The sequence below is a fragment of the Pygocentrus nattereri genome, chromosome 6, assembly GCF_015220715.1.
Source record: "Pygocentrus nattereri isolate fPygNat1 chromosome 6, fPygNat1.pri, whole genome shotgun sequence".
Classification (NCBI taxonomy): Eukaryota; Metazoa; Chordata; class Actinopteri; order Characiformes; family Serrasalmidae; genus Pygocentrus; species Pygocentrus nattereri.
Genome location: NC_051216.1, coordinates 40,565,458 through 40,579,317, shown reverse-complemented (window position 1 = coordinate 40,579,317; position 13,860 = coordinate 40,565,458). Strand labels below are relative to the sequence as shown.

The 13,860-nt window shown below is 39.2% G+C and overlaps 1 protein-coding gene across 1 annotated transcript; it reads left to right on the top strand.

The window, feature by feature from the left end:
• Positions 1–132: 132 nt before the first annotated feature.
• On the top strand, positions 133–12,316 carry nmi (N-myc (and STAT) interactor). Its single transcript, XM_017695044.2, has 9 exons — positions 133–272; positions 2,454–2,513; positions 4,894–5,052; positions 6,122–6,238; positions 6,616–6,796; positions 8,436–8,542; positions 8,669–8,855; positions 9,315–9,418; positions 11,435–12,316. Exons 1-9 carry the CDS (start codon positions 243–245, stop codon positions 11,639–11,641), a joined length of 1,152 nt encoding a protein of 383 aa, XP_017550533.1. The 5' UTR covers positions 133–242; the 3' UTR covers positions 11,642–12,316.
• The last annotated feature ends 1,544 nt before the right edge of the window (positions 12,317–13,860 follow it).

Below are 13,860 nucleotides of genomic sequence, written 5' to 3'. Positions count from 1 at the left end.
GAAGTCACCTGTTTTTCCCATCGAGGCTAACTTAACTTTCACTTTTGCTTCAGCAAACCGGACCGTGTGATTACCAGGAAGCACACAGAGTCGTCGACACAACCAGGGGACGGTGCCAACAGGAAGATACGCGAAAAACCTCGCGATTTAAGCAATTTAATCCGTCGTTTTTTGCCTGTTTTGTGAGCGAGTAAAGTCGAGTAAAGTTAGCGGTTAGCATTCAGCTGCGTTTCGACTCCACAATGTCAGAGGAGCACCAAGTCAACGGCGAGGTAACCTAGCTAGGATCCCTTTCTGTCTTTTTCTGGGTCAGGACTTGTTTTAGTGTACCGTTTGGAAGTATTTGCTGATAGAAAAGTAGTTTGGTGGGGTTTAACATTAGCACTGCTTGGACATTCGACCGTTAAATCAACGTTGAATTCAACTGACTTACCTAGCTGGTTACCTAAGGTTAAGTTGGCTAATCACTGTTTCGTAAGTTACGCCTTATTATGGCTGAAAACGAAAGACGTCCAAATAAAGACGTTGAAAAAACGGCAGTGGAACCACAAACGTAGCGTTTTGGTGAGAAGCGCTGAAAAGACGTTCAAATGAAAAATGCGGTTTATTAATCTTGACATTATTGTAAAGGTAAGTCGCCCATCAGTCGTTCCCAATGCGCATGCGCACATCCTTGAGCTAGTGCAGTAACTTAGTGTTATATACGTTTATTTCTTCTGTTTTTTTGTTAATACTGCTTTACTTCGTACCTTAATAATGCTACTTTCTCTCGGATAAAGTGATATAGGCAATCAGTATATCCTAATTATAGTTTTAATGCTAGCACCATTTTCTGATGAAGTGATTTAGGGGACCAAAATATCTTGCCTATAGTTTTATGTAGGGATCTACTAAAATATATGTGCTACAGTAGGACAGTAGGACGAGGTAGGACAGTTTGTCTGCATGAATAGCTTATAATGGGAATTCCATTGGTTTTCCAAAACTTTTTCATAGCTTTGAGAGGGTTTGATGTGGTGCATTCTAGACAAACTCTTTACAGTGCTGGTGATGGGAACCAGGGGTCACCATGACTACAACACCAATGTAGCCTATTTATTTACCATCCAAAACCACCAGTGAATCTACACTTTTGAGTTTGTATATAAAATGATGATGGTAAAAAAGCAGTAAATCTGAAAAAACAAGTCCTGTGTGGGGACCATTTGCCTCCCAACAGCCTGGACCGGAAAAGATAATGTGCCGGCTTCACTTGATTTAAATGTGTACATTGGTTCCACATGAATAACATATATTACATCACCTCAGTTCTTGCCAAAAGTGAGTAAACCTAAAGAAAACAGTTGTGTTCATGTCACATATGTTATTAATGTGGAATAGATAGGCACATGTGAATCAAGTGAAGTTTTCACTGTGCATGCACCTCTCCACTGTGAACCGGTATAAAAAGCATGTCTTAGGACCAGCTGTATGTTTCAGGAAAAGCTTAACTCAGAACCATCAGAAAAGATGTCTCAGGCTTCAGGTGGCGTATTCATAACCTTCTGTGAGGGAGCTTTTAGAAGCGGACGTCTGATTCCTATCACCACACCACCATTGTGAATAATTCCGACTCTGTAATTTTTGAAATGCAGAGCATTTCAAGCCAGGCGGCTCTGAATGACATTCTTTCTGTCTTAATTATTTAATTATGCAGAATTTCGTAATAAGGTCATTGAAAAAAATGGTGGGATTCTTGTACATTTCATCTCCTTCTTCGACTGTTTTAGTAGTATTAGTAGTACATTATGTGGCATCTTGAAAAAATGGTACCCTCCTACAATAGACAGGCTGGAAACAGGTCTCTTATGAACTGAAAGCAATTTCTGGACGATCATGGACGTTATTAATAGCTGAGTGCCGTCCATTACTCTTCATAACAGACTGTTTTTAGACAGATTTTTGACGTTCTTTGTTCGCAAGACCAGTGGTTCTCAAAACCAGTGGACTTCAGGCACACCAGACCGTCCATATTATTACTCAGTCCCAACTGCCACAGATAGGGATACAAAACCAATCGTATTGATTTATATATGTTTATTTAACCAGGAAAAATCGCGCTAAGATTTTAAATCTCTTTTACAGGACTGTCCTGGCCAAGACTGGCAGCAACACATAAATTATACCCACAAAAGAAATAACACATTACTGACACAAAACATATGAAGACACACAATTTGGACCATCTGAGAGTCCCTGAGGACTGCTGTTCTAGTTTATGTTTAATATGATTAAACAGTAGCTCCATTAATCCCAAGAGAATGGGAAATGGAGGCGACAATTTCATCATTTTTGTCATTTTATTAAATATGTATTCCCTCCACTTAGATTGAGATCTTTGCACTCTTGGATGTCCCAGTGATGTGTGTTACAGGCTTGTTGTTACAGTGTCTTTTGCTTTGTGTACTTGTCAGTCTTTCAGCACGTCTGCACAGCAGTTGGCCGATGCTTTGGAGGAACTGAAGACATGGAAGGTAAGCTTCATTGCTGTACATTTGGACGAAGCATAGGCCCTGTTTACACCTGGTCACTTCATGCGTCTTGAGTATCAGGATTATGTCTGGATAAGGCTAAGCCACATAAATATGCATGTGTAAATGCACCCAAGATGCATTTAACAGATATATCAAACCGATTGCTCAAACCACTTCAGGAGGTGGTCTGAGACGAATTTGAGACGCATGTTACAGTAGCGTAAATGAATCTGTCTCTCCAAGACACGTTTGACATCCACAACCCCTACTGGTACAACCAGTACTCCTCCCAGCACAACCAAAAAACCCTCCCAGCACAACCACAACTCCTCTCAGTACACCCAGAATTCCTCTCTGTACAACCAAAACCCCTCCCAGTACAACCAGAACTCCTCTCAGTACAACCAAAAAACCCTCCCAGTACAACCAGAACTCCTCTCAGTACAACCAAAAAACCCTCCCAGTACAACCAGAACTCCTCTCAGTACAACCAAAAAACCCTCCCAGTACAACCAGAACTCCTCTCAGTACAACCAAAAAACCCTCCCAGTACAACCAGAACTCCTCTCAGTACAACCAAAAAACCCTCCCAGTACAACCAGAACTCCTCTCAGTACAACCAAAAAACCCTCCCAGTACAATCAGAACTCCTCTCAGTACAACCAAAAAACCCTCCCAGTACAACCAGAACTCCTCTCAGTACAACCAAAAAACCCTCCCAGTACAACCAGAACTCCTCTCAGTACAACCAAAACCCCTCCCAGTACAACCAGAACTCCTCTCAGTACAACCACAACTCCTCTCAGTACAACCAGCATTCCTCCCAGCACAACCACAACGCCTCCCAGTATAACCAAAACTCCTCCCAGTGCAAGCAAAACGCAACCCAGCACAACTGAAATGCCTTCCAGTCAACCGAATCCTGCCCAGCACAACCAGAGCTCCTACCAGTACAACTGAATCCTGCCCAGCACAACCAGAACTCCTACCAGCAGAACTAAAAAACCCTCCCAGCACAACCAGAACTCCTCTCAGTACAACCAGAATTCCTCTCTGTACAACCAAAACCCCTCCCAGTACAACCAGAACTCCTCTCAGTACAACCAAAAAACCCTCCCAGTACAACCAGAACTCCTCTCAGTACAACCAAAAAACCCTCCCAGTACAACCAGAACTCCTCTCAGTACAACCAAAAAACCCTCCCAGTACAACCAGAACTCCTCTCAGTACAACCAAAAAACCCTCCCAGTACAACCAGAACTCCTCTCAGTACAACCAAAATCCCTCCCAGTACAACCAGAACTCCTCTCAGTACAACCAAAAAACCCTCCCAGTACAACCAGAACTCCTCTCAGTACAACCAAAAAACCCTCCCAGTACAACCAGAACTCCTCTCAGTACAACCAGAATTCCTCTCTGTACAGCCAAAACCCCTCCCAGTACAACCACAACTCCTCTCAGTACAACCAGCATTCCTCCCAGCACAACCACAACTCCTCCCAGTATAACCAAAACTCCTCCCAGTGCAAGCAAAACGCCACCCAGCACAACTGAAATGCCTCCCAGTCAACCGAATCCTGCCCAGCACAACCAGAGCTCCTACCAGTACAACTGAATCCTGCCCAGCACAACCAGAACTCCTACCAGCAGAACTAAAAAACCCTCCCAGCACAACCAGAACTCCTCTCAGTACAACCAGAATTCCTCTCTGTACAACCAAAACCCCTCCCAGTACAACCAAAACCCCTCCCAGTACAACCAAAACCCCTCCCAGTACAACCAGAATGTTTAATAGCAGTATGGACAGATACAGCGCAAAACAAACTGCAGATGAAGAGGCTGAACGGAAAAACCACTGTTTGCCACTAAACGAGTGGATTTGCCAGTCCGTCCCACACCAAATGAATTTTAGTCCAACTAACCGGAAATGCATTTGACTACCAAGTGTAAATGCATGTGGCTGAAATCTTATCAGGATACAATCCAGATACTAATCACACGAAGTAACCAGGTATAAATGGGGTCACAGCCTATAATTCTGATCAGATGAGTTAGGTCTGTATACTGTAACCCATGCCTATATATGCTGTATCAGGTCTATATGTTGTGTATGGCACCAACCCTCCTCCTGGAGAGCTACTTTCCTGCGGAGTTTAGTTCCAACCTGCATCTAACACGATGTCCTCCCTTCGTCAAACACTAATGCATCTAATACAGTCAATCAAGGACTTCTGAAGAAGTCACTTAGCTGGAGCAGGTGGGACAGATCATGGTTGGAACTGGACTCTGCAGGAAGACAGATCTTCACTGCAGAAATATACACAGTGGTGGGTCATGGATTTGATAGTGAGTTTCTTTTATACATTTTTGGCCTTAATAGAAAAAGGTGGAGGAGGCAGATGCTGAAAATTCCAGATTGCTGCTGGAAAAGATGGACGCAGAGAATGAAAAGAGAAAAGTCCAGCAAGAAACGACGGAGTTGATGAAAGTCGAAGAACAACTTGCAGCTGAGTTTAACAAAAGGATGCAAGCCATACAGGTATGACATAATCTGACAGTTTTCAGTAGTATAAAACCAGTTTTGCTGCAGATTATGAAATCATTGTCATAATGTAATAGATAATAATAGGTTTATTCTATAGATTTAAAATACCTATATTTTTCAGTTATTACTATAATAATTATCATATATCTATTATCATACATTCATGCATATATTGTATATAATTAAGATTATCATATGGATATTTATATGGCTTGTATGATAACAGATATAAGATAATTATTGTAATAATAATTGAAAAATCAAAGTAACATCAAGAATGAAATAAGAATGAATAAAATGAATATCCAGAGTGCATCATGTTCAAAAAGCACTGACCGCTGAAATAGCTATCCATAATATTTTTTTATAAGGAATATTTCATTTCTGCAGAAGTGGCTACAAATAGATTCATTTATAGGTTTGTTTATTGTTGTATTTTTGTTGTCTTAAATACTAAACACTTAAAGTTGTCAATAAAGTGCACATACATTTGGTGTTTAGCTCTTAACTCTGCAGTCTAGACTGTAATAACTATAACTATAATAATTATTAATATGACATGTAATTCCAGACATTTAAAGCTTATTATTCATGCACGAAAAATTCTTGTATGAACAATTACATTTTTACCCGGATTTTAAGTCTTCTTCTAGTTTCTTTTTGTTTTTCTCCGTATCCACTTGCTTTTTGCTTTTGATGCTTTTGATTTTATGATTTTATGCTTGTTATTTTCCCATCATTAGAATTTTCTGTTCACTCTATTTTCATATAGATTTTGGAAACAGAATTAAAGGTGCCATAAAAGGTTTATTATTATTTGTTGTTAGTAACACTAGCAATAGCATTACATAATACAGTTATTAATGCTCTAGATGGCAATATGAAATAAATGTAGGACAATCGTGTTGAAATGTGTTATTTTGTGTGCAGTGTTTTGTCCTTTCTTGGGTCAGGATTTGCATAAATTTTGAACATCCCAAACGTCTGTTTCCGTCTTTATATGTCAAACACAATGTTAACCAAGTGGGCGAAATGATTTATTGTTTACTTTTTTCTGCTGTAGGAGGAAATTCTCCATCTTCATAATGCCAAACAGGATCTGCAGGAGAAGCTGCAGAATTATAAAGAACAGCTGAAGTCCAAGAAAGCTGAGGCAGACTCTTTGCAGCAGAGATTCAAGGTAACAGAAGAAACTTCACAACAGAATCTTATATTGTGTATGTTTGATTTGGTTGACCTGTTTGAAAACAAATGATATATTTGGTTGTTACTTTTTTATAGCCCGGTGTGGCATCTTTATCATTGCATTGTCACTGTTGCATCTGCAGCTTTTTTTGCAGTAGAATGCAATACATGACAGCACCACAAGGGGGCAACAAAGCATGACACACATATACACACATATTATATATATATATATATATATATATATATATATATATATATAATCTGTTTGTACTTCTACCAACACAAAAACTGCATATATATATATATATATATATATATACACACCACAGCATCCAAATATAATTGACAAAGGACTCTTATCTTTCTCAGATCAAAGCTCAGATCCCTAAAAAAAAAATGAAGTTCACCCACGTGGATGAACAGGCAGCAGGTGAGAGTGAGAACGGAGAGAATGTGGTTCTGAACACGAGGGCAGTGTTTACCATCACTCAGAGACCTTCTATCCTGCTGAAAGGTGGACAAGCACTCATCACGTTTGAGGAAGAGAAAGGTACAGTCTTTTCCAGGCATGCTTGAATCCGTCAATATCCTCTTTCCTCCTACCACACTGTCCATAGAAACCCATAAAACAATGGAATAATCCCTGAGAGAGATTTACAGTTAGATAGACAGATAGATAGAACTTGAGGTGGGAGGATTTAAAAAACATGTGGTGTTTTCCAATGTCACACCCCAGAAAAATGAAATACACAAAACATTGTATATTGCCTTCAAATAGCATGATATTATATTTTTGACATGTTGACCACCCGTACAAAGATTTGCCTACATCTCAGTAAATTCAGCAGCAAAAAGAACTTGTTGCATTCACATACAGTCATATGCATACCAGCTCAAATTATTTTTGTTGATCTTCATGGAAGTTAACATATCTTCTACACAAATAACCTAAAATATGATAACCTTCTGAAACTTTCAGTGCACAAGTTCTATTTATTTGTGGAGTAGGGCAATATTGGACAAAAATTAAAAGCCTAAAATACAAAACGTTTTGAACTTCTTTTGTTTGATCTTTTTCCCAGTATGTTATATTTGATTAAACTCATGTGCATAAAAATCCTCTGTTCTCTGCTGAGGCTTGACTGTCTATGGCTGTTGTGTTATTTTGTACTTTTGTTTGAAATGCAGTTTCATATCATTGTTGTTGGAACAGAACCTCATATCTCATATAACTTTACAGGAGAAGGAAAAACCTATTTTACTTTTAATGGATGTCAGTAAATCCAGAATTTTTTCCTTGTCATTTTGGGTCATTTCTTTTAATCCATTCAACATGAAATTTACACACAATGTAAAGGACAACAGTTAGTTTCAAATTATGTCAGAAACCGATAAACGAGAAAAATGGAGATACAATGTTTTGTTCCAACAACAGTGATATGCTGGTTCCATAGTCAGATTTCTACTTTATACAGTGCTGTGCAAAAACCTCCAAAGTTCAGACTTAGAAGTTGGTTGCATTTTCTGTTTTTCTCAGTGATGGCTTCATAACAGCTTCATTTATATTAAATCTTCTTCTTTCGGCTGCTCCCTTCAGGGGTCGCCACAGCGGATCATCTGCCTCCATCTTGCCCTATCCACTGCCACCTCTACTTTCACACCAACCATCTCCACTGTCTTGTAAACCTTCCCTTTCACACTTGCTGCTATCCTTCTGTCACACATCAGCCCTGACACCCGTCTCCACCCACTCCATCCTGCCTGCACCCTCTTCTTCACCTCTTTTCTACACTGTCCATTGCTCTGGACGGTTGACCCAAGATATTTGAAGTCATCCACCTTTACGACCTCTACTCCTTGCATCTTCACCTTTCCACCTGCCTCCCTCTCAATCACACACATGTATTCCGTCTTGTCTCTACTGACCTTCATTCCTCTCCTCTCCAGTGCAAACCTCCACCTCTCCAGATTCTCTTCCACCTGCTCTCTACTCTCACCACTTCTCTCTTCATTTATATTAAATATACTATATATATTGTTCAGAATGCAAAATAGAATAGGAAAAGTCACAGAGCCCAGTAGCGCGTTCATGGTAGGCTCTTTGTTTTTGAGAAATGAGAAAGATGAATCACAGTCTATTGCATTGTCCATATAAGCTGACACAAACTTTTGCACATTCTCTCTTAAAGTGGCAGATCAGATCCTAAGGCTGGCAAAGTGCTCTGTAACCTGCGACAGATCCAAGATAGACGTGAAGCCACACTCCTTATCTCTAGATCCCTCTGTGAAATTTGAGGTACAGTGAAACTGAGGTGGTCTGGGACATGACAAACGCAACAGTGATGAAAACAAATCTCTTTTTACCCTTTTTTTACAGTTAGTTGTAGCTGGCTGGGTCATTCTAGATTTCTCTTGTCTGCAGGTCCACATTACTGTGTCCAAGAAGACCATCAAGTTCTCCAATGTTCCTCCGATTATGGCTGAGGAGCGAATGAGGGACCGGCTGGAGTTGAGCTTCTCCAAGCCCAGCCGTGGCGGAGGAGAAGTGGAGAGAGTGGAATACGATTCAAAGACTGGGACAGGCCGCATTACCTTCCTCAATACTGGAGGTCTGTCTGCTAAGAGCTCAATTTGTTTTTGGGAGTTCCACCAATATTTGCATAATTAAAGAAATAGTTTGTGAACTTTACCCAATTTTACGCTTGCTCCAGATGTAGTCCATCGGCCAAGTCTTAAGTGGAGTGCAAATTGTGTTGCTTTAGTTTAGAACTGGAGCTACGAGGCTAATGAACTAGGGCTAACGAACACTAGGGCTCAATAGTCAGTAATAGCCCAAATCGTTTCAATCTCCAAAACCTCTCCCATTCCTCATCTAGTTGTGTGGAGCTATTGAAATATTATTTGCACTTGATGAAAAAGTCAGCATTGTGCGTACAGTCTTGTTTTGTAGGAAATTGAAGAAAAAAAACAAAAAAACAATCTTAGGTTCTTACATCACATCCATACAATGCATGTGTCAATACGTGTGTCAACACTGACGTGCTTTTTTTTTTTTGTTCCACTTTCAGTTGCGGAGGATCTGGTTCTTAAACAAAAGTTCTACGTCAGTATAGGCCATGGGATGGAGGTCAATGTTGCACCACTTTTTGAATTTCAGCTGAGAAAGTTTCAGGTATGCTTACATGGACATGATTCTTTTTTGTAAAGGTTATGTTTGATTGTATTTGGTTATATAAGGCTAAATAGTGTTTCTTAATCCTGGAGATCAGGTAGCCCTGCACTACATGCTATGCCCTTTTCTCTGTTAGCAACACATCCTAGGTCCTCCATGGCATATTTGGCTTGAAATGCTCGTCTTGCATTTTGCTTAATTATACTGTGTCCAAAAGTTGTACAGAGACCCCTTCTAAATACTGAATTTAACACTTTAATGAGGATCTATAAGGTGCATCTGTTCAAAAGAGCAGCAGAGCTACATAGGACAGCATTGCCCGATAGCCACACATGAGCCTAAGGCCAGTGCCAAGTGTGGGTTAGAGGGATATAAAGACTGCCCAGAAATAGGTTGTAGAGCAGTGAGACTACGTTCTCTGGAGTGATTGAGCTCCATCCAGTGACTTTCATCAGTGTCTGACCTCACTAATGCTCTTGCAGCTGAATGCACTCAAATTAAGTAGAGGCTGTTTCTGCAGTTTAATACTAGGTTTGTCTAGAATTCAACAATGAGAAGTTTTTAGCATCCATGACTGCTAAAAAACAAACATGCTGCCGTCAACAACAAAAAAATTGAACTCCTGATGGAACGTTCAGCTTGTGGAGCGTTGTCTGTTTACAGCCAACATGTAAACACAACATCTGAATTAACTGATTACATTTTTAAAAACTTTTCTGTAGATACTAAACTGTTTGAAAATTAAGCCTCCAACCATCCACACATTACTGCTGGTGTGGGTTTCCTCCTTCTTAGGGTGTACTCATGCTAGGCAATATGTACTGTGCCTGAGCATATGTGACCCCCAAAGTCAAGCAGAACCCACTGGGGCGGGACCCTCAAGGGTACATCTCAGTACCTTTAGTCGGGGAACATAACTGTACTATAAAAGTTATACTGACTGCACACACCCCGTCTCGTCTCCAGGCTTTTTATTTTATTATTGTTCTGTTTTAGAATATCTGGTTATGAAATGGTACAAATACGTGCTTTACATTGCCACTTTGCGAATCTGAGTTCTAATGGAGTGGTGATCTGAACAAAAAGTGGTCTGAGATCTCATCAGTGCTACAAAGGACCAGGATTATTACATTGTGAACACAAAAAGCACTAAGGTCAATTGCACTTGGTTCCCTTTCAGGTTCACTTTAACAACTCATTCATTTAAACACACACACACACACACACACCAAAAAGTCACAGGAACATTAAGCACTATGTGAGCACAGGCCAGTGGGGCAGTGGGGAGGCAGGAAGGTCGTGCTTGGGCATGGTACAAGGCCACTGGGCCCTGTGTGAGTACATCCTTAAAGATGCAGAAAAAGACTACTTGATGGCCAGTAGTGCCCCCTTGTGTGGAATCTGTGTAGAAAACCAATGATATATCCATCCATCCATCCATTTTCTAAGCCGCTTCTCCCTCAGGGTCGTGGGGGGGGGTTGCTGGAGCTTATCCCAGCGGTCACCCTGGACAGGTCGCCGGTCCATCGCAGACCGATGATATATGTATTTTGCAAAATAAAGATTTGAAATCTAAAGCTTTTACATGCTGCGTTTGCCCCCCAATATCAATTACACTTATTGAGATCAATACTTTTTATAAGCAGTTCATGTTGATTTAATCTTGGTGCTAAAAACTTTAGGCGCTCCACACGTTTTCATACAGCCTAGCTTTGCCATTGTATGACGTCCAAACAAACGAGGAAAAGTCAGATGTGCGGACTCAAACCTGCTGAACATAAATGCACCTGTATTTAATTGTTTTAATAACATATAACTGATTATGTAATACAAGTCGAGTTTTGCAAAAGAACAGTAACTCTAGAAAATTGTAATGTTAAATTGAACAATAGAGCAGAAAGGGTACTAAATGTGTGTAGTGCATTGGGGGCCTTTATGAGCAGGACTGAGAAACATTGATGTAATCTGTGCACTTTCATGTAATTTACTTATCGATTGATATGCGATCCGTCCTAGACGTTCTCAGGGGTGCCAAAGCGCACTGTGCTGCTGAAGGGCATTCAGGATGTGACGGATGAGGAGGATCTGCAGGACCATCTGGAGATCCACTTCCAAAAACCCAGCAATTACGGTGGAGAAGTGGAGTCCATTAAATATGTGTCTGCTGGAAAAGAGCTGACAGCGTTCTTCGTTGAGGACAGCGCTGAAGTGGAAGCTCAGTAATCGGAGCATCTGCCCTGCTGAATACAACTCGCCTCCCCAGCCTCTGAGACCTTGCTGTGATCACATGCCAATCAGACGTATTATTTCATTACTTGGATGTATGTTTGAGTGTAACTTTTATGGTTGCACGTTCTGTGTAATACATATAGCAAATATAGAAGTGTACATATAGCTGACAAACCTGGTTGATTAGCAGATTAGGATTACAGTGTGCCATTAGAAAGTATGCCAAGAATATCAGAAGTAAAATGATCAGGTCTTAAATTCTGTTTACATATCTATGTGTTTTTGCTGATCTGACAAGAACCTTATTATAGCCTTTTCTTTCAACTGGGAACCTTAACAACCTAAAAAATTGCCTGAATGACCTTGACCGTTAATTTGAAAGCTCTGCCGATCATCTTCTTCTATAGAGTGGCTAAAAGCTATGCTAAAACAGATTTTTATTTACTTATATATATATATATAAGACATTATTGAATGCAGTTTAATTGGCAATTGTCAATCATGTACAAGTCGGGTCATGTACAAGAGTAAAAAAAATACAGCAATAAATTTACCATAAGTATAAATATTTCTCTCAATATTGCTTCACTGATAAATCTAGCTCTTGTTTATTGTGGTCTTTTGGATGATGGTCTTCAGTTTATCTATTAAAGCTGATCATGTATGACAGACTGTGCATTTGTCATATTTAGGGTCCAAATATTGTTAGGAGGTAAAAAATAGGGTAAAAATATTGTTACTTTTTCTTCTTCTTCTTCTTATTATTATTCTTTTTCTCCGATAAAACGAATCACCCAGACCAAACCGTAAGTCCTAGAGACATGAAACTTGGTGAATAGGTAGTAGTCATGAGCCCAATCGGCCTTAAGGTGGCACTATTGCGCAACACGATGCATTTGGCCCTTTAACTCCTTCCCCAGATTTTTGACAGACAAGACACATTTTTTCCTCATTCCTTGGGTCCAACAAAACAACTTTGTAATTTGGACCGTTAAGCTCCGCCTACTTTAAAAAGCTAATTTGCATAACATGCAAAAACTACTTATGCAAACTAGTGCTACAGTTTTTCGCCTGATCTTCATGTTGTTGCTGTCAAAAAATTCAGCATAGCCTAAACCTCAATAATTATCCAGCACATTTTGAATTTTTTAAACAATATGACTGCCATATGCAAATGTGTCCTTCTGGAAAAAAATCTAAATAATTCTTATTTAATTGAAAAATCTGCAAAGTCTAAGGATAAATAAAAGGTGTCGTGTGATTCAGTTCACTGATCTGAATAACTTTGTAATTACATGTTATGTCATAAATTGTACTCTTTCTCTGCTATTTTGAATTTTCCATTTAAAGACTACAGCTTATTATACCAAGGTCAAAAGTTCAGTCTGAATAAAACTTGAACATTTTTGATGGAGGTCCCTGATCAAATTTCATAACATGTGGAGACCTTTGGACCAATTCTGGCCCCCTTTCACTGAGGTCTTTCTTGCTATAAGGGCCCTTGTGAGTGCATTGAGTCTCATTATGTCATGCTCATCAGACTTTAACATAGAGAAACACAATACTTTGCAAATGCAACAAAATATTGGCTATATTTTACATTGTTCTCGTATTTGAATCTTTTCCTTGACGTCCACTTATGTCGATTATACCAATTAAACCATCTTTTAGAATTAAACTTTTTTATTAATTAGATTTACTTTGTCTTTAAAAAACAACAATATAAATAATACATTTTAATTGAATAACACCTTTAATATATATGGTTCCCAGAGACAAAAAGACAAAAAAGCTATAAAAATTCTATGAAATATTAAATCATACAAGAACATAAAAGCAGCAACAATATGGCAAAATAATGTAAAAAACAATGAGAGATGTAAAAAGAAAAGAATTAACAATAATTAAAAGTAAAAAATAACCCATGAAAGAAAATCAGTAACAACAGTGATTTAAATAATAAAAGAATAATAATGACAATAATATTAACAGCAAACAACAAAAGTAAGTAAAAACAAGGGATTTCTGGAAAAAAAAAAGTATGTAAAAAAAGAGTTTAAGATATATGTAAATGAGCTCTGTTGTGATTGGCTTGGCTGTCCTGTACTGTGCCTCATCCAAAGTGCAGTTCAGGCTGAAACTCTCCTTATAACTGCCATAAATGCTGAAGGCTGGGTATACAGAGCCCTGCTGGTGACATATAAATAAAAATA